The 27,152-nt window shown below is 36.9% G+C and overlaps 1 protein-coding gene across 3 annotated transcripts in view; it reads left to right on the top strand.

The window, feature by feature from the left end:
• Positions 1-4,436: 4,436 nt before the first annotated feature.
• LOC121862263 (inactive rhomboid protein 1-like) overlaps positions 4,437-27,152 on the top strand; it is a 109,460-nt gene continuing 86,744 nt past the window's right edge. The window contains exon 1 of one of the 3 annotated variants that reach the window (XM_042360371.1): positions 4,437-5,508. In XM_042360371.1, the coding sequence (XP_042216305.1) occupies positions 5,294-5,508 (215 nt within the window). In that variant the 5' untranslated portion in view covers positions 4,437-5,293. The remainder of the gene's footprint in view (positions 5,509-27,152) is intronic. The other 2 variants (XM_042360372.1, XM_042360373.1) reach the window with 2 other exon arrangements.

Below are 27,152 nucleotides of genomic sequence, written 5' to 3'. Positions count from 1 at the left end.
AGGGGAACAAATCTTCAGGTGATCTAAAGTGTATTATAAATATATAGAAAATCCGCGTAGGTCTAGAACAGTTGTCAGGAATCAATGCCATCCCTCATAGCTAAGACGACAGAGACCTTTCAACGCCCAACGAGCGAAGATCAGTACAGTATTAAGAATGGTGTAAAATGGAATCTTATCTTATCCGCACCATGACGATTGTAGTAATGTTCGTTGGCCGTTCTTAATGAAATCAGACCTGGGTGAGGGTTTAATTGATTAGACTTTTGGGTGAGGGTTTAATTAATTAGACTTTTGGGTGAGAGTATAATTAATTAGACTTTTGGGTGAGGGTTTAATTAATTAGACTTGGGTGAGGGTTTAATTAATTAGACTTTTGGGTGAGGGTTTAATTAATTAGACTTTTGGGTGAGGGTTTAATTAATTAGACTTTTGGGTGAGGGTTTAATTAATTAGACTTTTGGGTGAGGGTTTAATTAATTAGACTTTAAGTGAGGGTTTAATTAATTAGACTTTTGGGTGAGGGTTTAATTAATTAGACTTTTGGGTGAGAGTATAATTAATTAGACTTTTGGGTGAGGTTTAATTAGTGAACTTTTGGGTGAGGGTTTAATTAATTAGACTTTTGGGTGAGGGTTTCTTTGATTTGTTTTAACCACGTTTATTTGGGTAGTGACGTTAAAGGAATCACTTTGCCGTCAAAGCCTCTCTTCTTTTCTTCTATCATTTTTCTAACTTTCTTTTTCTATGTTCTTACTTTCTTTCATCATCATCATCATCATCATCATCATTTTTCTTCTTCTTTTAATCGGAAACTAGTAACAATACTGTACACACACATACACAGGGCTTAGCTGGTGACAATAGCATCTTACCTCCATGGAGTTGCAAATACGTACTCATTGGTGCCTAGGTAGTCTCATGTAGTTGTTGATTATCATCCACTTCTCTGACTAATCTCACTTCAATGACAGAACTAGGATTAATCTCACTTCAATGACAGAGCCAGGATTAATCTCACTTCAATGACACAACTAGGATTAATCTCACTTCAATGACAGAACTAGGATTAATCTCACTTCAATGACACAACTAGGATTAATCTCACTTCAATGACAGAACTAGGATTAATCTCACTTCAATGACACAACTAGGATTAATCTCACTTCAATGACACAACTAGGATTAATCTCACTTCATTGACAGAACTAGGATTAATCTCACTTCAATGACAAAACTAGGATTAATCTCACTAATTTATTACTATTATTATTATTATCTTTACACATTTACAAAATTAATCGTGACCTGTGCCAATTAAAAGCTGCGATGAATAACTAGACCAATAGCAGCCGCTGTAAAACCTCGCTCATTTCTAGGTCAGCCAATGAACGCCTTCGTATGTAGGTCATCCAATAGTAAATTTGCTAACAAATTAATTCGTAATTAGGTTAATTATTCATGACGTGACTAATTTTCATATACTAACATTATTTCATAATCGTTTTTAGGAATTACACATTACAGAAAATGTTCCTCCAAAATTACCGTATGAACGTTAGTCATTATTAGAAGTTATTATAAGCAAACCCCGTCCCTCTACCACAGTTATATTAATATAAGACTCATTATAGGATAAGTATGATGATAATACAAGCAGGAGCCTCCTTTAATATCATTATGAAAACGTTAAAAACTTATTATAATGAGGACAGTAAACTTTAATAACTTTATAAAAACACAAAGACTAGTGTCATAAATGTTAAAATATTGTTATAAATCATTACTGAGCTTTAGCCAGTCTCTCGTCGGCCTTGACCCACGTGTTGACGGCCGGTGTAACCAAAACAAACGTGGCAAAAGTCTTTTAGCCCGTAGTCTGTAGATAAGTAATTATACATCTTATTAACCATTGATAATTAATTAAATAGATTCAATACTATATAATTAAAGTGAGGTGTGTGTATAGTTATATATTTTCACTTTAGGCCAGGGAATACCTCTGTTGTTCACCTGTGTTTTGTAAAATTACCACACACATATATTAGTTCCCTTTGGTTCAGGTACTTATATGGTATAGCTTCTTGTTCTAATTCTTCTGCCGCAGGACCAGAGTATATCGTGTTTAATAACCCTCGGCTGTGGTGGCGCCCGGAACAACATTTAACACGCTATAATATTTCAAAAAATTCCGTGCGTTAATTTTGTCTCCTAACTGGCACTGAATAAACTTATCAGGTAAAGTAAAGAGACAGTGTAATTTAACGCCCTTTTGAACCTTTTAATGCCTTAGCTTAAGTCAACCAGTTAGATGCTTTTAATCTCCCGTTAAAAGAAAAGGTAACGTAGGAACTTTTAGGAATCTGTATTTTTTTACTTAGCTTAAAACAGACGTTTGATGGGGTCTTGCATATCCATTGTAAGAGGTTATGCCATCTTCGTGTTGTAACTTAATCTATTGAGTAGCAAGTGTTTCTCTCAGCTGAATATAATCGCCTGGCCTTAGGAAGAATAAAATATAGAGTTGAGTTAACTGATAGATATATCTCTACACATCCAAATCTGAGACAAAATTACCTCATGAACGTTTAAGAATGGAAGATGTGGTCAGCATTAGGGTAACGGAGTCAGATTAATTATAATTTAAAAAAATCATAAAGAATTTAAAAGATGCCAATTTTAATCTTTTCACCACTGGAGCGAGAGAGGGTAGAATGCCCTAGCCTACAGTTTCAAAGAGAAGTGTTAAAAGCGAGAGGTTAATCTTGTTTTACGCTCTCAAAGGGAATCGTCAATCGTGAATTTTCATTTTCAAAGGGAATTGTTAAAGGCGAAGAGCTGCTGGCTTTACTTTTAGCCTTGATAAATTTGCCAACTAAGAAATTCTTTTATGTATAACCAGAGTTTTACATATAAATCAACTGTCAGTCTTGGCAACACTGTTTGGAAATTTTGTGCTCTACTGTACTATACTCGCTTACCTGTAAACTGGACCCTTGTTGTCCCGTGGGCAACAGGTGTATATACTCATCCATCATCTCTATATATATATATATATATATATATATATATATATATATATATATATATATATATATATATATATATTTATTTATGGAACGACGGCTTGTGATTGGTCGATTCGCTAACCATTGGAGGGACAAGTTTTGGAGAATATAATTTACCATCATAAATTATTATTTTTACCTCTCTTGTGCCATTTTTATTTTGACTACTACCTTACTCATTGACAAACCCGCCAATCAGACCATGATGTTCCGTCGTTATTTCCCTGGTGTGTGTATACAGTACGATACTGTACCTGACAACAGGGTGTGCCTCAGTTTGCCCGCTGGGTGTGAATTATTTCTCTAATTTAATCCTCTGCCGATTTTTTGGACGACATAATCTGATTAACTTTTCACCGGAAGTCATTTGAGAGCGGAAGTCAGAATGAAATTATCATTTGACATTAAATTTTACTTTTTTTTCGTTAGAATATTTGCGCTTGCTATATTCTGAAGGTTCTTACAGTGAATAGTCCTCCTACCTGAAGACGTAACAATGCACCTAAATGGTCGACATAGTTAAAATAGAAAAAAAAAAAAAAAAAAAAAACACCCCACTAAAATTAGGCTGAAATTGACTTCAAACAAAATTGAAGTGCAGAATATTTTACAATGTTCCTCTGTACTATAAAGTGTTTCTACTAACTGGTGATAAGTGAACACTGTATCGAGTTGAAAAGATCTCTGTAAAATTTATGTGATATTTGGACGTTACTTTTATATTTTAGCTTTTGTTTCAACCACTTAAGTACCTTTTCAAGTCTTGACTTATGAGCAATAATAAACTTTTGTTAATATGTACCCAAAGTTTCAACACGCGCTGTGATTGGTCAGAAGCTCGGTCATGACGCCCAGAATAGCCGCTGCAGGGAGGTGTTTAACGATGACTGGGTCGATGTCTCGTTAACTCAACCTAACCTAACGAAGCGTAATGCAAAGTTTGGGACTTACGTACACTATAATTTGTTTTTCTTAGCACTCAAGTAATTAACAATCGATAAATACAGAGTACCAAAGGTGTTAAGTTTTAGCACAGGATGTTGTATTTATTTCTTATAATACATTCGTCATCACAAATCATGAGATACGGTACATGTCTATGATTACCGTTAGTTGTCATAAACCTTCAAGTAATTTACAGATCAATAAAAATTTTAGTATGCAGTTTGTGGAATTAGAATAATGCTGATTACGTGAAATTCTGTGAACGTTGAGTCACCAATCATGTATTACTGTAAAACTTTGAATATATTGTGAACTAATTTGGAAAAAAAAATGATATTAATGTTAATATTGACTGAAATTCATTAGTTTCATCGATATTTTCGCGGTAGCTGTAACTATTAACGGTTTAAATAGCAGTGTGGAAGTAGTTGAAGCGTTGTAGGAAATATTACGTGGTGTTTGTTCCTCGTAGTCTAAAGTCCAAACATTTTATTTTAAAACTAAGAAGATGAATTGTTTTCCCGACAAATTTTCAGGGTTGGAAAGAACGGCAGTTTCTAATGCCGAAGATTTATTATTCTGGCCAAAGTAATTAAGTGCCGAAGTTTTGTCAACGTGTGAGAAAAAGTTTCATTTATTTCAGTAAATGGCTCACGGAGACATGTTAATCTGGATAATGGTGCAATATTCGCTGAAGAAATAACGCCTTGCGCTTGACAGAAATATAATGAATATATGAATTATGTGCAGTTTACAACGCCGCTTGTGAAGTCGACGGTCAGTAACACTCATTTAACAGTTTACTAACTTTATAAACGATGTTTTTCTCATGTTGCTGTACGTCCAAGATGCTGGTAATCGCGACAGTGAAAGTTAATCAGATCATGGTAATACATAGTAATTAATAGGAGTGAAAAGAAAATGAGTGAGGCATATATATAAGTCAAGGGTTCATCATGACTCCTTCAGTACACACACGGCCGCCATGACGGGGACGCAAGGCATCAACATGACGCCGTGGGTGGTCGAACGTGAGGCAACACAGACGAAATACTCCTCATTTGCATCAAATTTAAATACGAAAAAGAAAAAAATGGTAAGAGCACTAAACAAATTATGTGGTGATAATATATGTGTACGAGAAAATTGTAGAAAATCTCTTGTGAGGAAGAAACGTGAACTTTTTCTCCTTACGTCATGTATCCGGGGAGACATTGTTCACGTGAACGGAGACTATCATCACCTCGTATAAGAATGTCCTGACGCAGTGGGAGGCATCAATGAGGAGTAAAGTGAGCAAGATCAGTATACTGACCAATGCGAATAGCAGCCTGGTCCAGCCACTGCCTCACTCTGCCCCGCTACCAGGCATCAGTCTTGGCCATGGCGGACGGCTGGAGCCTTTGGGCAGGGGGCCTAGCAGCCTCAAGTCCCTGGCCTGGGATCCCAACCTACTCAACCACCCGGCCAGGGAACCTATCCTCTTACCTATCCAGTGAGTATGATTATAAGTAACCATAAGAAATTATTCATCCTTCAAGCATTTTTTCTTACAGGTGGCCATCGTGATTCAGTCTTAAGTTACCACAAATAATTTTCTTGTTGAATATGTATAGTCAACCTTTAAATACATTTATAGTTAATAATTTAAAATATTGTAATGACATGTAAGTGTGCTTATAAACAGCCAAAATAACCTATTGGTGGTATGGAAGGATTTCTCAGAGTTCCTCCCAGTTAGTAAGTCTCTCTCTCCACCACGAGGTCAGAACCACTACTGACCACGCCACATAACCCAAATTCCCAGTAATCCTCCTTCCCACCTCTTAGTGATTTCAATTCCTGCTGATTCTAGGTCTTACTGATTCCATTTCCCACCAAACTTTGGATTTTATCGATTCCAAGTCTTCGATTCCAACCCAACCGATCACAGTTCCAAGTTGAGGCCAGGTCCTACCGATTCCAGCAGTTTTCGATTCCAGAATTCTTTTAGTTTCTGTTATTTTATTTGTTCCCTCCCCCATACTTACCTCTTTCCCGTTAAGACAGACAGACAGATAGATAGATAGATAGATAGATAGATAGATAGATAGATAGATAAAAAAGTAAATATGTAGATATAAAAGTAAATATGTAGATGGGTAAATATATTAATCCCCTTGCTGTTATACCTTTGCTATCGAGTTCTGGTGTTACCAAGGTCACAGTCTCTCTCTCTCTCTCTCTCTCATTGAACAGAACACGGTAAACACAATTAATGACGGATTGAGTACTGTTAACCACTTATGATAGTGAACAGTTAAGGCAATTACATGTTGAGGATGTTACGATAACAAAACATTAACCACTTAAAGCTACAGAGACAATTACGTTATTTACAGACAATTACAGACAGAATTACGTTATTTAGAGACAATTACTGTTATTTCGAGGCAGAATTGCCGTTATTTAGAGACGATTACGTTATTTAGAGACAATTACGGTTATTTAGAGACAATTACGTTATTTAGACAATTACGTTATTTAGAGACAATTACGGTTATTTAGAGACAATTACGTTATTTAGACAATTACGTTATTTAGAGACAATTACGTTATTTAGAGATAATTACCGTTATTTAGAGGCAGAATTGCCGTTATTTAGAGACGATTGCGTTATTTAGAGACAATTGCGTTATTTAGAGACAATTACTATATTTAGAGACAATTGCGTTATTTAGAGACAATTACTTTATTTAGAGACAATTGCGTTATTTAGAGACAATTGCGTTATTTAGAGACAATTGCGTTATTTAGACAATTACTTTATTTAGAGACAATTGCGTTATTTAGAGACAATTACTTTATTTAGAGACAATTGCGTTATTTAGACACAATTACTTTATTTAGAGACAATTGCGTTATTTAGACACAATTACGTTGTTTAGAGACAATTGCGTTATTTAGAGACAATTACTTTATTTAGAGACAATTGCGTTATTTAGAGAATTGCGTTATTTAGAGACAATTGCGTTATTTAGAGACAATCACGTTATCAGTATATCACCCCTATCACCATAACGCCCTGATATCGTAACGTTCACCACTTCATTCGATAGAGGATAGCGTTAGGATAGCTGTACAATTTGAAAAAAGAGAGAGAGAAAGAAAGAGGGAGGGAGAGAAAGGGGGAGGTAGACAGAGTGAGAGAAAGAGGGAGGGGGAGAGAAATGGTGAGTTTGAGAGTGAGAGAAAGGGAGGGGGAGAAAGAAGAGAAAAGGGGAGGAGGAAAGGAAGAGGGAGAGAGAGGGAAGAAGGGAGACAGGAAGAGGGAGAGAAAAAGAGGAGGCAGAACGAGAGAAAGGGGGAAGGAAGGAAAGGAGAGAGAGAGAGATAGAAAAAAAAGAAAGCAGGGAGAGAGAGAAAGGGGGAGGAAGAGAGTGAGTTATATATATGTTGTCGAGTAATGTGTGTCTGTCAGATCTTTTATCGCAAACTACTGTATCTCGCCATTGCAGCAAATAGTAACTCTGCCATGATCGTGCAAATGTACTCGGTGATAGATGCGAGTCGATAGATAGATAGATAGATAGATAGTAAAAAAAAAACATCTTCCTGGATAGGTCCCATGAATTTCAAAATGATCAATACAACTCGTGATAAGATACTTTTTTTTAATCGTGTATACATAGTACAGGTATGCAGTGTGTACATAGATAGTGCAGGTTTACAAAGCAAGTACACGGACAATGGTAAAGTAAGTTAACTCGAGTAAGGATGGTCTAACCTTGACGAATCTTACTTGAATGATAAATCGTAAGTTAATTCCTTCACATTGTCTTTCATGGAGTTTATTATTATTATTATTATTATTATTATTATTATTATTATTATTATTATTATTATTACACACCAACAGATTAGAACAAAAAACTTGCATATCTTTAGTGAATGTGTCAATACGTTATCAGTTATTTTCTATTGCATTAATTCACCCTGATACCCGCCTTTTCAGACCTGACTGATATAATGTTTTGTGTGTGTTTGTGATATTTTTTTTTGTGTATGTGTGTGTACTTGCGTGTCTACTATTTTCCAGTAGTTTATAAAGGAATGAGTGTAGGTTATTTGTTCACTTTAAACGTAGGCTATGTCTTCGAAAATGCCAATCTCCTCAGGTGAGTGTAATTATGTATGTATGTACTGTATACCTATATGTGTCTTAGCCTGGCCAACATGATTCCGGAGCGTACATAAACACATAAACTCGACATAGCGGCCATGGAGCTACGACCAAGATTAAATTTACGCGGGTTACTGACCCATCAACACTTTGGCGGGATTACACGTCTCAGCCGCTCCTCATTGGTCTGCAGCCTCCCTGTCTCCACCCGCCCCACCAATCAGCATTCACCTCGGCTGCGTTCGAGAGTGCGTGAAGTGTTCTTAGATTTTAATTCCCTAGACTGCCATTTGCCGAATATCGTAATTTATTTTCAACTCCCGCGATTTTCCACGTGAAGAAAAGAGGATTGTGATGGTCTTACCTGCAGCAGAATTGTCACTGAACGTTTTGTGGGGTATGTTGGTATTTTTCTTGTTTAATGTTTTTACTCTTGGAGACGAGTATAAACATTCATGAAGTGTTTACAAGAGGAGCTTTTTTCTGTGTACAGAGTTCAATATGCTGGTTGAAAAAAACAAAAAACAACTCTATTCATGAAGAGACGTTTTCAAGTATTTTGAATTCGGGTGAAAAATGTGTGTGTGTGTGTGTGTGTGTGTGTGTGTGTGTGTGTGTGTAGAGAGAGCTTATACTGTTATACAGTATGTTTGTATGCTGTACGTAAGTTTGTGTATGTTCCTGTATACGGTACGTAATACTTATGTGAACTTGCCCGTATGTATAGAGATATCTATGTATTTACATTTATACATATACAGTATGTATACGACCCCAAGCTTAGTACTGTATTTTGTATTAATTACTTTAATACTTTAAAACCTCGGGCAAGACTTAAGACCAACGGCTAAAGGAAGTTATAGATCCGTGGCAGCTACAGCTATATCGCCCCCTCCACCTCCCCCAGCTAGCTTCAGCTGGCTCGGCCGGCTCTTGGAAAAATTCACTTGTGAAAACCACAATCCAATCACAGTGGCGATTGTGGATTCTGGTCAGCTCTCTCTCTCTCTCTCTCTCTCTCTCTTCTCTCTCTCTCTCCTCTCTCTCTCTCTCTCCTCTCTCTCTCTCTCTCTCTCTCTCTCTCTCTCTCTCTCTCCTCTCCTCTCTCTCGTGGCAGCCTTGAGACTTTAGTTATCGCCTCCATTGTAACACCATTCTTCACGTGTCTGGTATGCAACTCACCTCACACCATCGAGCACAGTCAGTCAGCTTGAACCACTTTACTGTATTACAACCCTGTATGATGTGTACAGTATGTGTCCTTGAACTGTATTGTCTAGTTCTCAATTTGGATGCATTTGAGGGAATTGAAATTTGAAATGAAAATCCGGGAAGATCAGTAAATTTCTTTTGCTAGATCAATCTTACTTATACAACGAAAAAGAGAGAAATGTGATATAAGGTCCTTTGAGAATCCACCTTTATGTCGTAGCTTTAATAAGGTAGTTATCTCACATCTCACTTGAATATTTAACGTAAAAACATTTGAGACTTCTACTTTTATGTCGTTAAGCGAGTCTGGTAGATATGTTCTCACATCTTTTTAAGAGTGAATGTTTAACTTAAGGAACATTTAAGAGTGAATGTTTAACTTACGAACATTTAAGAGTGAATGTTTAACTTACGAACATTTAAGAGTGAATGTTTAACTTACGAACATTTAAGAGTGAATGTTTAACTTACGAACATTTAAGAGTGAATGTTTAACTTACGAACATTTAAGAGTGAATGTTTAACTTACGAACATTTAAGAGTGAATGTTTAACTTACGAACATTTAAGAGTGAATGTTTAACTTACGAACATTTAAGAGTGAATGTTTAACTTTAACTTACGAACATTTAAGAGTGAATGTTTAACTTACGAACATTTAAGGTGAATGTTTAACTTACGAACATTTAAGAGTGAATGTTTAACTTACGAACATTTAAGAGTGAATGTTTAACTTACGAACATTTAAGAGTGAATGTTTAACTTACATTTAAGAGTGAATGTTTAACTTTTTTAAGAGTGAATATTTAACTTAAGAGTGAATGTTTAACTTACGGGTTGAACATTTAAGAGTGAATGTTTAACTCATTTAAGAGTGAATGTTTAACTCACTTAAGTGGAACTTAAGTTTGAACAAACTAACTTTTGGTAATTGTGAGTCCATCTTTTTTGTTATCGTAGCTTAAGTGTGTCAGTTAAAGACAGTGATTGTTGAGTTACACATACACACGCACATACACATACTCTACAGGGAAACACACACACACACACACACACAACAGATACGCACACACATACACACACACACACACACACTTGACAAAAACACATTTATACATACATACATACATACATACATACAGTACATGACAAACACACACGAAAGACGTACAACACTCTGAGAGACGCATAGCACCTGCGACGCACATAACACACGAGACACAACACATAGATGCATAACACATTCAAGGCACATAACACATGAGACACACAACACATGAGACACAACACATGATACACACATAACACATGAGATACATAACACATGAGACACAACACATAGATGCATAACACATTCAAGGCACATAACACATGAGACACACACAACACATGAGACACATAACACATGATACACACATAACACATGAGACGCACATAATACATGAGACGCACATAACACATGAGACGCACATAACACATGAGACACAACACGAGACGCACATAAAACACACAACACATAAGATACACAACACATGAGATACATAACACATAAGATACATAACACATGAGACACATAACACATGAGACACACAACACATGAGATGCACATAAGACACACAACACATAAGATACACAACACATGAGATACACAACACATGAGATACATAGCACAAGATACACAACACATTAGACACAACACATGATACACACATAACACATGAGAAACATAACACATGAGACAACACATGAGACACACATTACACATGTGACATACATAACACATGAGACGCAACACATGAGACACATAACACAGACACACACATAACACATGAAACATATACATAACACATGAGACAACACAGACACACAACACATGAGACATACATAACACACGAGACACACAACACACGAGACACATAAAATGAAACATACACAACACATGAGACGCACATAAGACATATAACACATAAGATACACAACACATGAGATACACAACACATGAGATACACAACACATGAGTTACATAACACATGAGATACATAACACATTAGATACACAAGACATGATATACATAGCACACGAGATACATAACACATGAGATACATAACACATGAGATACACAAGACATGAGATGCATAACACAAGATACACAACACATTAGATACATAACACATGAGTTACATAACACATGAGACACATAACACATGAGATACACATCACATGAGACACATAACACATGAGATACACATCACATGAGATACATAACACGAGATACATAACACGAGATACATAACGCATGAGATACACAAGACATGGGATACATAACACATGAGATACACAAGACATGAGATGCATAACACAAGATACACAACACATTAGATACATAACACATGAGTTACATAACACATGAGATACATAACACATGAGATACACAACACATTAGACACATAACACATGAGATACACAAGACATGAGATACATAACACATGAGATACATAACACATGAGATACATAACACAAGATACACAACACATTACATACATAACACATGAGTTACACATAACACATGAAACATATACATAACACATGAGACATACACAGACACACAACACACAAGGACACTACACCAACACACGAGACACATAAAATGAAACATACGACATAGAGACATACATAAGACATATAACACATAAGATACACAACACATGAGATACACAACACATGAGATGCACACAACACATGAGTATACATAGCACATGAGATACATAACACATACACAACACATTAGATACATAACACATGAGTTACATAACACATGAGACACATAACACATAGAGATACACATCACATGAGACACATAACACATGAGATACACATCACATGAGACACATAACACATAAGAGATACACACATCACATGAGATACACAAGACATGAGATGCATAACACAAGATACACAACACATTAGATACATAACACATGAGTTACATAACACATGAGATACATAACGCATGAGATACACAACACATTAGACACATAACACATGAGATACACAAGACATGAGATACATAACACATGAGATACATAACACATGAGATACATAACACAAGATACACAACACATTAGATACATAACACATGAGTTACATAACACATGAGATACATAACACATGAGATACACAAGACATGAGATGCATAACACAAGATACACAACACATTAGATACATAACACATGAGTTACATAACACATGAGATACATAACACATTAGATACACAAGACATGATATACATAGCACACGAGATACATAACACATGAGATACATAACACATGAGTTACATAACACATGAGTTACATAACACATGAGACACATAACACATTAGATACACAAGGCATGGGATACATAACACATAAGATACACAACACATTAGATACACAAGACATGGGATACATAACACATGAGATACACAGGTCTACGTGACACAACACGGGAGAGCGAGTCAACCCGTGCGAGAGGAAATGTCAAACTGCTATCTTTAACAACGTTCTGCTGTCTCCCCTCCCTCCCTCCTTCCCTCCCTGCTTCCCGCCCTTCCTCCATTCCTGCCTCCCGTCCCCCTCTCTCTCTCTCTCTCTCCCTCTTTCCTTCCTTCCCCCTCTTCCCACCCACCTGTCCATTCCTTTTTTTCCTTTCACTTCCTTCTTTTCTTTTCCCCCACTAATTTACTTACTTCCTTCTTTCTACCTATTTCCTTCCTTCCTTTCCTCTCAATTCCTCCTTTTCTTTCCCTTGTGCCTTCTTTCCTTTCATTTCCTTCCTTCCACCTATCTCTCGCTGTGTTCAGTATGTGTGTGTGTGTGTGTGTGTCTGTGTCTGTCAGAAAACTGGTGAAAGTTTGCCAGGGGTAACTTCCATTAGCCTGTCGTTGCTGGTTAAAGGTGAACGCCTGGCTTTATCGGCTAGAAGACTGGCGATCGTTCGTTTGACGTTGTTTCCATTGTGTTTGGCTTTACTGTTTAACGCCAGGTACTGTTGAATGATAAAAGGCTGGCGATCTTTCGTCTGGCGTTGCTGTCGACTTTGTTTATATTGTTTCACCAGTTAACGACCTCGTTCTAATTTGTCAACGTTACAGGTAAGGACAAAAATCAATTGGTTGATGTTATTTCAATCTTATCTCCAGTAATAATCTACTTACATAACATTAACTAGTTCATATGGCAGAGGATAACGTTACGTAAGGACACCTAACTCTAGCCACCAGGAACATTAACCCTTCCATTAGAGTAACATTAACAACTCTTATTGTAGTGGATAACTTTACAATATCGGAACATTAACAGCCTGAAGGACATCTAAATTAACCTAATTAACCACCAATAACATTAACCCTCTACTAACGCAGCATCAGCCAGAAGTATGGCAAAGAATAACGTTACCATAACCTGGCATTAACAACTTGAAGGACTCCTAAATTAACCTCAACTTTAACCACCATGCAGGGAGAATAACGCTCCGATATCGTAACATAAACTACTTCCTATAATTTATTTATCGAAAACCTGTAGCCAATGAGATTAAGTTGCCGAAGTTCAACAGCCAATGAGTAAGTTACCGAAGTTCAACAGATAATGAAAGTAAGTTACTGAAGTTCAACAGATAATGAAAGTAAGTTACCGAAGTTCAACAGATAATGAAAGTAAGTTACCGAAGTTCAACAGATAATGAAAGTAAGTTACTGAAGTTCAACAGATAATGAAAGTAAGTTACTGAAGTTCAACAGATAATGAAAGTAAGTTACCGAAGTTCAACAGATAATGAAAGTAAGTTACCGAAGTTCAACAGATAATGAAAGTAAGTTACCGAAGTTCAACAGATAATGAAAGTAAGTTACCGAAGTTCAACAGCCAATGAGATTAAGTTGTCGATGTTCAGTAACCAATGAGAGTAAGTTACCTCTTTTAGCTATCCAGAAATACAGTAACAGCCGCTTTTAGTTAACTTAAAATACAATAGATGTAACTTCTTAACCTAAAATACAATAACTGCCTAAACTAAACAATAACCCCGGCCTGTTACCTGTACAAAATTAGTTATATCTATTATAAATGGAAGCCAAATAAATCTTTATTATTCGCCTTTCTTACAAAACTGAGTCTCGGTCTTGAAATTCGTTCAATGGCTATACAGCGTTGGGTCACGTTCAAGCCAATCACCGAGCTCTTTGTCAACAAGCTTTGGCCAGTTAGATGTTAGAGCTTTTGTCAACAGTTAGCTTAGAGAACTCTATCTCCGAATAAACCCAGCCAATAGGATCATTCGTAACAAAGCCCAGCCAATCATCGCAAGCGAACCTCATCAAGGCAAAACAAAACGTCCCCAGGATCCAGTAACCAATGAGAGACTCGCTAGCATCATATATCCATCGTCAACCAACCAATAGGAACTTCAGAGTATCGGGGAGCCTGGGGGACTGGGGGAGGAGAGGGGACGTCCTTGGTCTACATGAAGTCTCTGTACACATGTCAATAACAGACCTTGTGAGTTGTGATGCCTATTTACGGTCAGGAGCTCACGAATCTTAATTGAAACCATTACAGGTATGATTTAGTAAGGTAATTTTTAGGGTAGGGAGTTGATTCAGGTGGTAGGGGAAGGGCAGTTAGTTCACAAGTCACCGAGAGACGCGGAGTGGCACACAAAGGGGGGTGGGGGGGGGGTCTTTTTTAGTGTTATTTTTCGGTCTATTTTCGTATGTGTCCAGGTGTCAGAAGGCAATAATTCTGGGCTTTATTCTTCGTTCGGTTAAATTAGGTTGACTTCAGCTACGTTAGATGGAGTTTGGTAAAGTTAGGTTGAGTTTGGTGAAGTTATATTCAGTATGGGTTAGGTTAGGTTGAATTTGGTTAGTTTAGATTGAGTTTGGTTAGATTAGATTGAGTTTGGTTAGATTAGGCTAATATTGGATACGTTACATTGAATGTGGGTTAAGTTAGGTTAGGTGAGGTTAGGTGGAGTTTGGTTTATTTGGTTAAGGTTAATTTAACGAGTAAGATCAATTTAGATAAGGTTAAGTTTGGTAAAGTCAGATTATGTTAAATAAGATTAGGTAATGGTTATGTTTGTTAAGGCAAGGTTACGTTAAGTTAAGATGGTTTCGACAGCATTAGGTCAGGTCAGGTTAGGTTAGTTTAGGTTAGGTTAATTAACGATAGTTCAAGTAAGATTCGGTAACGTTAGGTTCAGGTTGGCTTAGGGTTAGGTTAGGTTAAAATTTGTTAATTTATGTTGGATTTGGTTATATTGCGTTAGTTCAGTTTGGAATCGGTAAGGTTAGATTAAAATAAGTTAGTTTAGTTGGATTAGGTAAAGTTAGGATAAAATAAGTTAGTTTAGGCTAGATTAGGTTATATTAAGTTTAGGTTGAACAAGTAAGGTTAGCTTAAACATAAATCAGGGATTATCTATTAACCTACCTAACCCTAACCTAACCGTCTCTGATAGTTTTAGGGTGAAATATACTGGGGTGCCTAACTTTAAGGTAATCCTAATTTAATTTAGGTTGGATTTCGTATGGTTACAGTTGACCCTCGCACAATGACCCGCCGGAATACAGAAGTGTACCCAGGGACTCAGCTCACTGTGAGAGGCTTCATTTCACAGCTGTGTGTTGTGAGCGGAAGTGAACACGCCCGAGGGTGTGAGAGCCGCCCTTGTCTTCAATACCGCCGCTGCTGCAGGACAAAACTATAAAAGTTTACAGAAGAAAATCGCTAGTATACCGAGCCCTGATTCTCAGTGGTCCATACGATGAATATTCCTCGGCATTGAATATGCGTGAATGCATCAAACCTTTCACGAGCTGACAGCACAGAAACAACGTTAAAAAATTACGTAAAAATTATACTAAAACTGCCTTAAATAGATACGTCCACTTAGCACCAAACAACATTAAGGTACAAAATCTTCTGGAAAATATTCAGTAATTTGCATTAATTTAGTACTTTTTTTAAGGTGAAGTAGTAAGTCGCTTTCTTACATATTCACTTACGAGGTGTAGTCATCGTACGAGTCTTCAAGAATCTGGTCCAAGAACGCTTGGCATGAAGAGAGTTGGCAGCCTGATTGTTGCCATAACTTCTGTAGTCCAAATGTGCTGAGACTTCTCTATCCTCGCTACATTTCTTTTTTATTCTCGTCTTTCTTCTAGACTTTGTTTATTTGTATATTTTCATGTATTTTCTTTTCACTTTATGCGTCTTTTGAGGCGTATGAGGTCGTAATGTGTCTGCTTTCATGTAAGTCTAAGACGAGGAGGGAACATGAATTTCTCTCTCTCTCTCTCTCTCTCTCTCTCTCTCTCTCTCTCTCTCTCGAGCGTTGTGAAGTGAGTGGGCGCCAGAATCCAATATTGGGTTATCAGCCTCCGCTACTCCCATCTTACCAACCCAACATTTATCACAATCACGCCTTAAACACCAATATTTACATTACCTCTCGACATCCTTCCACGGTATCTTTCTCGTATTAAAAAAAAATATATTAGATAAATAATAAATCGAAATTAGGCAACAAACGAGACGAGGCATTGGTCAGTAGGGTGTTACACAAAAATAAAAGTGATTATAGGAGACGTTATGGTAGGTTTGGGCGGGAACTGTCAGCTGAGCCCATCTCCGTCGAATAAAACTACTTGATTGGGAAACTGATTAATGTCGGAAAGTTTTCTACTCTTATTTAATTTTTTATACAAGAGAGAGATATATTTTCCTCATTTATATCTTTATTAATCTGTTGGGATTTAATTTCCTCAACCACTTTACTGTATTAATCTTCTAAGGATATGTTTTTCCTCTACGCTGTTACTATAAATAGCGATTATATCTTTTGTTATTTATATACGATACATAATGGATTTGATACATGTATTTCCATGTATTATTACGGGGGTTTATTATTTTTTTACATTATGTACAAAGATTACATTCCATATACTGAACGTGTTATTTATGAAGGAGATTTATATTCCACTATTTTTTTTTATCAACTGGGGATTTAGTGTATTAGCAATCATTCATCATTCAGTGATTTATTTTCCATTCTTTTATTATTGACTGGGATTTAATATTTTATTTTCAATTATTGTTCAGATTTATTTTCCACTTATTATTTTTTATTATTTTGTTTTAATTTTTATTCTTATTATTGACCGAGGATTTATTTTCCAGGCACGCTATTGTGTTGTTGCTTGTTCTGGATTGTTTAAAACTTAGTTTGAAGTTGATTTATAAAATGAACGTGAGCTCAGAAACAAACTGTCGTGCACACACACACACACACATAGTAGTTAACAGCAACATTAAAAATCAAATCACTTCCCATGAGACCCCACTCTTCCCTCCCTCCTTCCCCCCCCCGACTCCTCCTTTCTCTCCTCACATCCTCCTTCCACCTCTCACCCCCCGCCTGGTGAAGGACACACCGGCGTTAACTGCATTAAGAAGTTAAGGGTTTTATCGCCTTCTCTTTACTGAGCTTAACTTGACAAAGACGGCGATTGTTGAGTCCCCCGCCTTACTCTGTGTGCGTGTGTGTGTATACGTCACCCAGGTGTATGTCACCAGCGTGTACAGTATGTGCACAGTACATCACCTGTGTGTGTACGTCACCTGTATGTGTATATGTAACCTGTGTGTGTGTTCTTCACGTATGTGTCTGTGTGTATACACTACCTCTGTACACGTTAACTTTGCGTTTACACGCTACCTCTGTGTATACGTTGCTCTTGTGTGCACATATTACCCCAGTGTGTACATGTCCCTCTTGAGTACACATTCTACTTACCTGTACATATACTGACTTTACCTTGCTTGTTTTAGTTAACAAGTAGCACTAAAATAAATTAATCTGACAAAACACTAAATTATATATTTCTAACGCAAATGTGTCATTATAATTTTTCCTCTGCCACAACAACTTGTAAACTGAGCGGCGTCAGGCAGGGCTGTCTTGCTACCTACGCTATTCTGGAGTCCATACCTTCCCGCCTCAGTATACCTTCCCAGACAGGGAGGGTGACACCTACCTACTGTACTTTCTGGAGTTACAGCAAACACTATACTGAGGAAAATGGTGATTCGAGAACTCATATTTACTGAACTGTCTCCACCTTAGGCTATCTGAGAATAAACATGGTAGGCCAGAATCACCAATACAAATGTCCTAATTCAAGTCAACATACCAGACATCCTTACGGTGTTGAAACATGATCGCTTTCGTCAGCTTGCCCAAGTGTACAGAACGCAGGATGGCAGCAACAGACATGTTATATGGAGAACTAGCTAAGGGTCATCCTAAACTTTAAAAACCTTTGGTAAACGAGACATGGAGGTTCTCAGCGTCAAGGGCAGACATTTAAACTCACTATAGGAACGGATTTTACCAGATGCAGTTTAAACAGCAGTATTAATCTTTTCATTTCATTCCCTATCTCAAGCCTTTGCATGTGAAAATTGCTGCAGATATTATCCCTCCAGATGTAGCTCACCATGCCGTTATTCTAAGTGTAGTGACGTGATGTTACTTCTGCAGCTCCATCGTCTTGCCATCACACACGGCTGCCATTGTCGTCATCCAGTTTTGTGTTCGGATATTGACTCGAGTTTATTTTAATGTTTGCGTTGTAATCTTCATTCGATTTTGTGAGGTTGTCGTTTGCTGCCTCGGCGTTTTCTTAATGTTTGAGTTATAATTTCCAATTGTCATTAATCGATTTTGTGGGGTCGTTTGCGATTTAGAAAGGTTTTTATTTTAATTAATTTCCTCATATCCAACTTTCCAGGCTTCTCATTTGGCACTGGATAATGTAATTTATAACAATATTACAAAGTCGTACCAGCGCCAGTAAAAGCTGAGAAGAAATTGAGTAAAAATCCTTTGAAAGTGTATAAAAAGCAGCGCTCAAATCAACTGCCATTGAGTCGAAATCGCGCGCAAAATTACTGAATATTAACTGTTCATCCTTGTCTTTATTATACCAGATTGAGAGTAACTAATCACACACTGGCCTATTTCATCGGGTTCATAATTACATTTTCGGTTCGATACACATAACATCGCTATGTTATTCACTCTAGCATACATCAAACTCCCAAAAAATACGACATTTTTACGATTTTATTGACAAGCTAACTTGTTGGACGAACCCGGTGACGCCATTGCTGAAGTCTGCTTAGTGTCGAATTTTATCATTTAGGCCGCGAACTTTCCTCTGGATATTTACGTGTGATCAATGGGTATTTCAAGTTCTGCTGAGAGAATCTGACTAGACACGTAAAGTTTGAAAACGACTGGAAAAGAAATCTTAAGAATTTTTTTCTAGTTTGTTTGACTTGAACGCATTTGGCGAATTTGATCACTGATGGCATCAATGGACTACAACATAATTCATTAGGTGTTTCACAATGATGGCCAATGTTAAATTACTCAAAATATTCCTTATCTGATAAATCAAGAATTGTCATATTACTGCACAGGAGGTATTTCATTGTTATTTAGAAAGACTGTGGGAGAAAAAATCCGTTCATTGCTGCCACTGACGATAAAATATACCTTCGTTATTGCCGTAAAGAAAAATATCTTCAATATTCTCACAGAAACATAATACGTTAAATTTTCCCATTATTACCAGTGAGAAAAAAATCATTTGTTATTACCGAAAGGAAAATACATACGTTATTGTTCAAGAGAGTTTCGTTCGTTATTGCCAAAGTGAAGAATACGTTCGTTGTTGCCAGAAAAAATACGTTCATTAGTTTATTGTTTACCAGATAAAAATAAGTTCGCTGTTTCCAGTGATAAACGTGTACGTTAGTTGTTGCTAGAGAGAGAGAGAGCACCGCCAAGAAATTCTGAGTGTATGGGAATGGGATTTGTACACCATTGATTTTCCCGCCGCTCCCTAAAGCGCGAGTAGGGAAACAGTCGCTAACAAGAATTATTTCCAAATAATTGGATGATATATAAGTTTTAGCTAACACTAATTTCTCAAATTGCTTAAAACATTTTTTTTAGTAATCTCAAGTAATCACTATCAATAATTATTATCGGATAACTGGATAATCTAAGTTAGGAATTTTTTATCATAATTGGATAATTTTAATAATTCGCTAACTAGAAGGAATCAGGATAACGTAAAGCAATCGCTAACATTAACAACTATCATCGGATACCGTAATAATATGCAATCCCCCCAAATTAGTATATGATAACCGGATTAATCTCAAGTAATCGCAAACAAAATAAAAATTCGGATAATTATATTAACACCAAGCAATCTCCAATGAAAATAACTGCCCTGTGGTTGGATTAATTGTTTTGAAGCAATCGCAATTTAAAACTTTTCAGATACCGACTGCCTCAATTATATTAGTAATCTCAGGTTATTTAATGGAGATGATCCAGTGTTTCCTCTGTTATTATCATTTCTCTCTCTCTCATCTTTTCTTTTTATTAATTACGCTCAAAGTTTATCATAAGGTAAATACAGCAATATAATTATTATTTAGTAAGCATAACATATCTCCATTTAATTTTCTTTCTCTTCGATCTGACGAGAGACAACAGAGGGGGCGATTCCTTAAACTACGAGGACAACCCTCTGAGTACGGTCTTTTACCCCCCCCCCCTTGAGTACGATATCTTAACCTACTTGAGTACGATATCGTAACTCCTTTGAGTACAATGACTTAACCCCCATGAATGCGATCACTATACCCCATTAATACGAAGAAAACCTCTTATGTACGATATCTTATTCCCCTGAGTGTATTTCTCATCCTACTCAAGAAAATAGGTCATTGTATTCAAAGGTTCAAGGGATGAAATTATTATACACAGGAGGGTTAAGATATCGTACTCAGGGGGTTGGTATTGTACTCAACAATTTCGAATATCTTCGATGGGTTATTCATTGTACTCAAAGGGTTTAATTTACCTTGCTGGACTAATTCATTCTGCTCGTGGTTGGCATCATACTCAAATGGGTAAATAAAAAAAATCTTGAACTCTTAACATGATAAAGAACTTGTGAAGTGCTTCAGAACAACAATTAAAGGAACTCTTAAGTGTTTTCCCAGAATATTGTCCGCCATATAGCGAGTATTTTTTCAAAAAAATTCAAATTTCTCGTTATTGATAGAGTGTGATGCTGATGCCATTACTGTACGTTATTTTTGCGCTTTAGCTTAAGTTAAACGGTTAGGTGCATTTTTATATCTTCAGTTACGAGGAATTTTTAATCGAAACGAATCAACTAAACCAAATTAACACTCTGTGGGTTGTTTGGTTTGATTTGGTTGGATTATGTCGTCTTCTTTCAAAATATAAAAAGAAATCAATAAATAAATCAACAGTTGTGTTTGTGGTACTTTTCCAACACTGACCATTTTGCTAGGCTCGACGTGGCCAGTCAATTAGGTTAATAGAGAGTGTACGGGCAAGACTAATTTCGTTTTCTTCTCCAAACAGCGAGAATCAATACCCCGGCGCCCTACACGAGCGGGTTATGTCTATCAATATATTGCTAATGACAACAATACCGAAATTAACGCTAAATCTCTAAACCTTATAGAAAATATGAAACAAAAGTCTTCACTGGGATAAACTTGTGGACTTTGGCTCACAAATGTTCGTGCTATGAATATTTTTTTTTTTGACTGAAGATGTAAGCACGCCCTTAATTATTTGACTAACTTATAACACAAAATGTTAAAAAAATAATCAAAATTACTTACAAACTCTACCTTAAGTAGATACCCTCACTTAGCAACAATTACAAAATAAAATTAAAGTTGAAAACTTTTTTTTTGAAATGCGTGAAGGTATAATTTTGATACCATTTTTGTATATCAATTTAAGTGTTTTAGTTAAGGTACCATCATTATATCTTCATTTGCAATTATGATTTTAAGTTTTATCTCATAATTTTTAATTCTTGATGAAAGTGTAATTACCAACCTTGTTAAGAGCTGAATAACCTTAGTTGTTGAAACACAGTAATAACATTGTAACTAAAAATTACGGTCGAGGAGTATTTACTTGACGAGCCTTTGTGAATCCGGAGAGGTTTGTGTATTTTTGATATCACGACTTACTTCCTGACAATATATACATCATTAGAGTGTAAGTAGGTTAGACTGACGACTTCCAGTTGGGAATATTTCAACGAATTCTTATGATCTACTTTGAAAATTGTTTACCCAAAGTCCAATTATACCAAGTTAACCCATGCGTAGGAGGTGGAACTAATTATGTGACGTCATTGGTCGTAGTCGAAGAAAACGGTAGTAACGGAGGACTCAATATTATCACGGGTGAGACCACCGCTGTATTTATTTTTCTTGAGGAAGAAAAATAAACATACTGTATATTAAACCTAAAAATGTCAACTTATTGTACTGTACTCTGTATCATAATATATTCAAAATTTCCCCCAAAGTGACTCTCCGGACTCCGACATGTAAGAAAAATAATATATTTTATGCCTTGTAGGGATGATTTTGTTGTTTTATATTTACTGTTCATGAAAAACATTTTGTTTTGCTTTAAAGAATTAGATCATGTGAATATCCCCCACCTTCCAGCTTCTTCTTTCTTACTTTGCCATCACAACGAAATTACATTTCAATTAGAATTTAAGGGCAGTCACAAGGAAAACTCCATTATAGTCCCAGATCTCAGAAGGGCAAACAATTGGTTCCACAGAGTCTGTTGTTAACCGAAAATTTCGTTAACTGAATCTATTATTTCAATGGGATATTGGGTAATTGGTTCCGACTCACAGAAAAAGTATACATACAAAGTACTGTATACTGGTAATAAAATTAACAAAACATTAAATATAAACTAAATACAGTACAGTACTGTACTGTACAGTATACTGTACAATAATAAATAAAAAAAACATTAGAATACTGTATTTTAACTTAGTTTGAGGTGTGTATGTCGAATTCCCGGCAGCTTTGTTGCCATAGCAAACAGCTGATTGTAGAGGCAGTTGAAGATGACATGCCATATTCTTTACAGAGTGTATTGATTCTAATGCCTTCTTCGTGTTTCATAATAATTTCGGTAAATTTGCATAAGTGCACACAACTCTGTTAGAAAGTCAAAAATATGTTTTTCTAGTGTATTTACAGTATGTGTGTTAAGATCGGTTATGACCTTCATATCCGTTGGAAAATGGCCGTTTTTTGTTTTTGTTTTTGTTTTTAATGAATTTGAATTTCGAAATATGAGACCCAAATTAAAAATCGAATTTGATTGGGCCAAAATACTGCGAATTAAACCACAAATCATTTTAATTGGTTAATAATTCCATTCTGCCGTTGTCTGTCCGCGCCCGAAACTCCTGCCACAGTTTAGATGACAGTGTCGTCGTACTTGGTGTGTAGTGTGATGAAACCCCCGGAAGGATGTGACTCCTCTTTAGCCTTGATGATGAAACCTCCCAAGTGTTTCTTAAGAGTGACTAATATGAGAAGAGTCCTTTAAGGTAGTCTTACTTAACCGTTACCTTAACAACACTGCTTATATGCACAGTACATTATTCTGTACAACACTGGCTAACTGTACAGTACACTGTTCTATACAATACTGCCTTATGTACAGTATGCTATATGTACAGTATGGCTATATGTACAGTAAGATATACACAGCACTGGCTATATGTACAGTAAGATATACACAGCACTGGCTATATGTACAGTAAGATATACACAGCACTGGCTAATATGTACAGTAAGATATACACAGCACTGGCTAATATGTACAGTAAGATATACTCAGCACTGGCTATATGTACAGTAAGATATACACAGCACTGGCTATATGTACAGTAAGATATACACAGCACTGGCTAATATGTACAGTAAGATATACACAGCACTGGCTAATATGTACAGTAAGATATACACAGCACTGGCTATATGTACAGTAAGATATACACAGCACTGGCTATATGTACAGTAAGATATACACAGCACTGGCTAATATGTACAGTAAGATATACACAGCACTGGCTATATGTACAGTAAGATATACACAGCACTGGCTATATGTACAGTAAGATATACACAGCACTGGCTATATGTACAGTAAGATATACACAGCACTGGTAAGATATACTAATATGTACAGTGATATACACAGCACTGGCTAATATGTACAGTAAGATATACACAGCACTGGCTAATATGTACAGTAAGATATACACAGCACTGGCTATATGTACAGTAAGATATACACAGCACTGGCTATATGTACAGTAAGATATACACAGCACTGGCTAATATGTACAGTAAGATATACACAGCACTGGCTATATGTACAGTAAGATATACACAGCACTGGCTATATGTACAGTAAGATATACACAGCACTGGCTAATATGTACAGTAAGATATACACAGCACTGGCTAATATGTACAGTAAGATATACACAGCACTGGCTATATGTACAGTAAGATATACACAGCACTGGCTATATGTACAGTAAGATATACACAGCACTGGCTAATATGTACAGTAAGATATACACAGCACTGGCTATATGTACAGTAAGATATACACAGCACTGGCTAATATGTACAGTAAGATATACACAGCACTGGCTAATATGTACAGTAAGATATACACAGCACTGGCTATATTGTACAGTACACAACGCTATGGTCCATTCTGTGCTGTGTATCAGAAAAAGAATACATGTTAGGCTCCATTTGACTTGGTGCCAGAAAACTTTTAGCAAATCTTTATGCAAAAACGGGAAACATATGGAACAATTTCTCTTACATAAAGCAATTCTTTTAAAACAAATCTGCTGCCAACTGTTTTCCAAAAGAAAACTGATTTTTTAATACATTTTTTTATATTGAAATACTATATGGGTTGATAATAATAATAAAAATAATAATAATAATAATGATAATAATGACCACTTGAAGATTAGATATCCCAGCTAATTTTACCTGATGATTAAACACCCTAATGCTAACCTAACCTAACCTAGCCCAACCAAACCCCCACCAGGTAGCGTTAGGATATTTAATCATCAGTTGAAATAAGCAGGGGTACCTATTCTTCAAGTGGTCTTTTTTATTATTATTTTTGTCATTATTAACCTGTATATCAATATCACAAATTGTTTTTAAAAATTTGTTTGCTGGGGTGCCTAATCTTCACGTGATGTTTATTATTATTATTATTATTACCGGGTATTATTATTATTATTATTATTATTATTATTATTATTATTATTATCAATGTTGGGAATGTCAATAGCCTGTCACTTGATATATGTGTATTATACTGTAAGTCAGGGCGCGCAATCGTTTAACCCCTCAATTCCACGTGATATTTCAAAAGCGAGTTCTTTTAGTGTAAGTTTGTCAAAGTATCAAATGGTTTTTAATAGGATTGGACAATTTGTAATAGAATTGAATAGTTTGTAATAGAATCGAGAAGTTTGTAGTAGGATCGAATAGTTTGTCACAGGATCGAGTGGTTTTGTTTAAACCCATTTCCTCTCTTATTCAACCCACGCTTTCCTTCCCCAGCGTTATTGGTCCTGTCCTTCCAATTTTGTTATTCCCGTCAATTCAATTTCAATTGTTTATTCCTTGATAGAGGAAGCGGGATCCTAGTGCTGTCACTAGGTACCCCTGTACAATGACACCAGAATCATCTGGCAAGTGTGAAAAGTATATACAGTATAAATATTATAAAGGGGCTTACTAAAGCCTAAGGAAGGAAGGATGTTCCTTTAACACATAATTAATATTATTTACAAAATATCTGGCCAGTATTGGGAGGATCATCGTGTCTCCGTCAGGGGGTCGTGGAGTGGTGGTCCAGCAGGCGTCACGGAAGCGTTGTGTGTGGGGACATCTTAGGAGGTAGTGGATAAGGGTGCGGCTGTCGGGTCTTCTGCATAACGCACAAGAGCGTTGCTCAGGGGATGTGGGGATACCAATCTCCCAAGCAAAGTCATACCCGATGATGATACGGGCAGCAATCACGTCCCCCTTCCGCGACCCTTTCCCGTAGACGTACGAGAAGTCAGGAAGTTTACGGAGGACATCGTACCATGTGGGCGGGGAGTCCAGGGGGATGGCTGCTTCCCGAGCTTCTCTCTGTTTGCGGCGGATTTGGGTCCTAATCTGTAAGAGTGTTCGAGGAACAACGTAGTCAGGTGTGGCCTTGTTGCAGCCAGTCTTGGCAAGGTCATCTGCTGCCTCATTCCCCAAGATACCGACATGACTAGGTATCCATAGGAATGTCACAGGACGGCCTTCATCCTGAAGTGTGGATGTTAACCCTCGTATTCGGAGGATGAGGTCCTTATTTTCCCCAGATCCAAATGCGATCCCGTCGAGAGCAGACCTGGAATCGCAGCAGACAAGCAAGGGGCAGAAACCATCTGCTTCTTCCTCAGCGAGAAGGGCAGCAAGGAGGGCTATTAGTTCAGCCTGAGTGGAGGATGCCCCGTCAGAAACTCTGAGAGACAGTTTGATAGGCTCAGGGGCATGAGGACGGGAGATGTAGACACCAGCCCCGGCCCTACCTGTAGCGGGGTCAACAGAACCATCAGTGTAGAGGACGACCCTACCTGGGGACCAGTGAGCGATCCTGGAGAGGTGGTATTTGCAGAGAATAACAGGGTTCACCTGGGATTTCGGGAGCGGTCCACCGAGGGCAATCACTTCAGGT

Source organism: Homarus americanus, unplaced genomic scaffold, assembly GCF_018991925.1.
Source record: "Homarus americanus isolate GMGI-L3 unplaced genomic scaffold, GMGI_Hamer_2.0 scaffold31037, whole genome shotgun sequence".
Taxonomy (NCBI): Eukaryota; Metazoa; Arthropoda; class Malacostraca; order Decapoda; family Nephropidae; genus Homarus; species Homarus americanus.
This window is presented reverse-complemented; position numbering and strand designations above follow the sequence as displayed.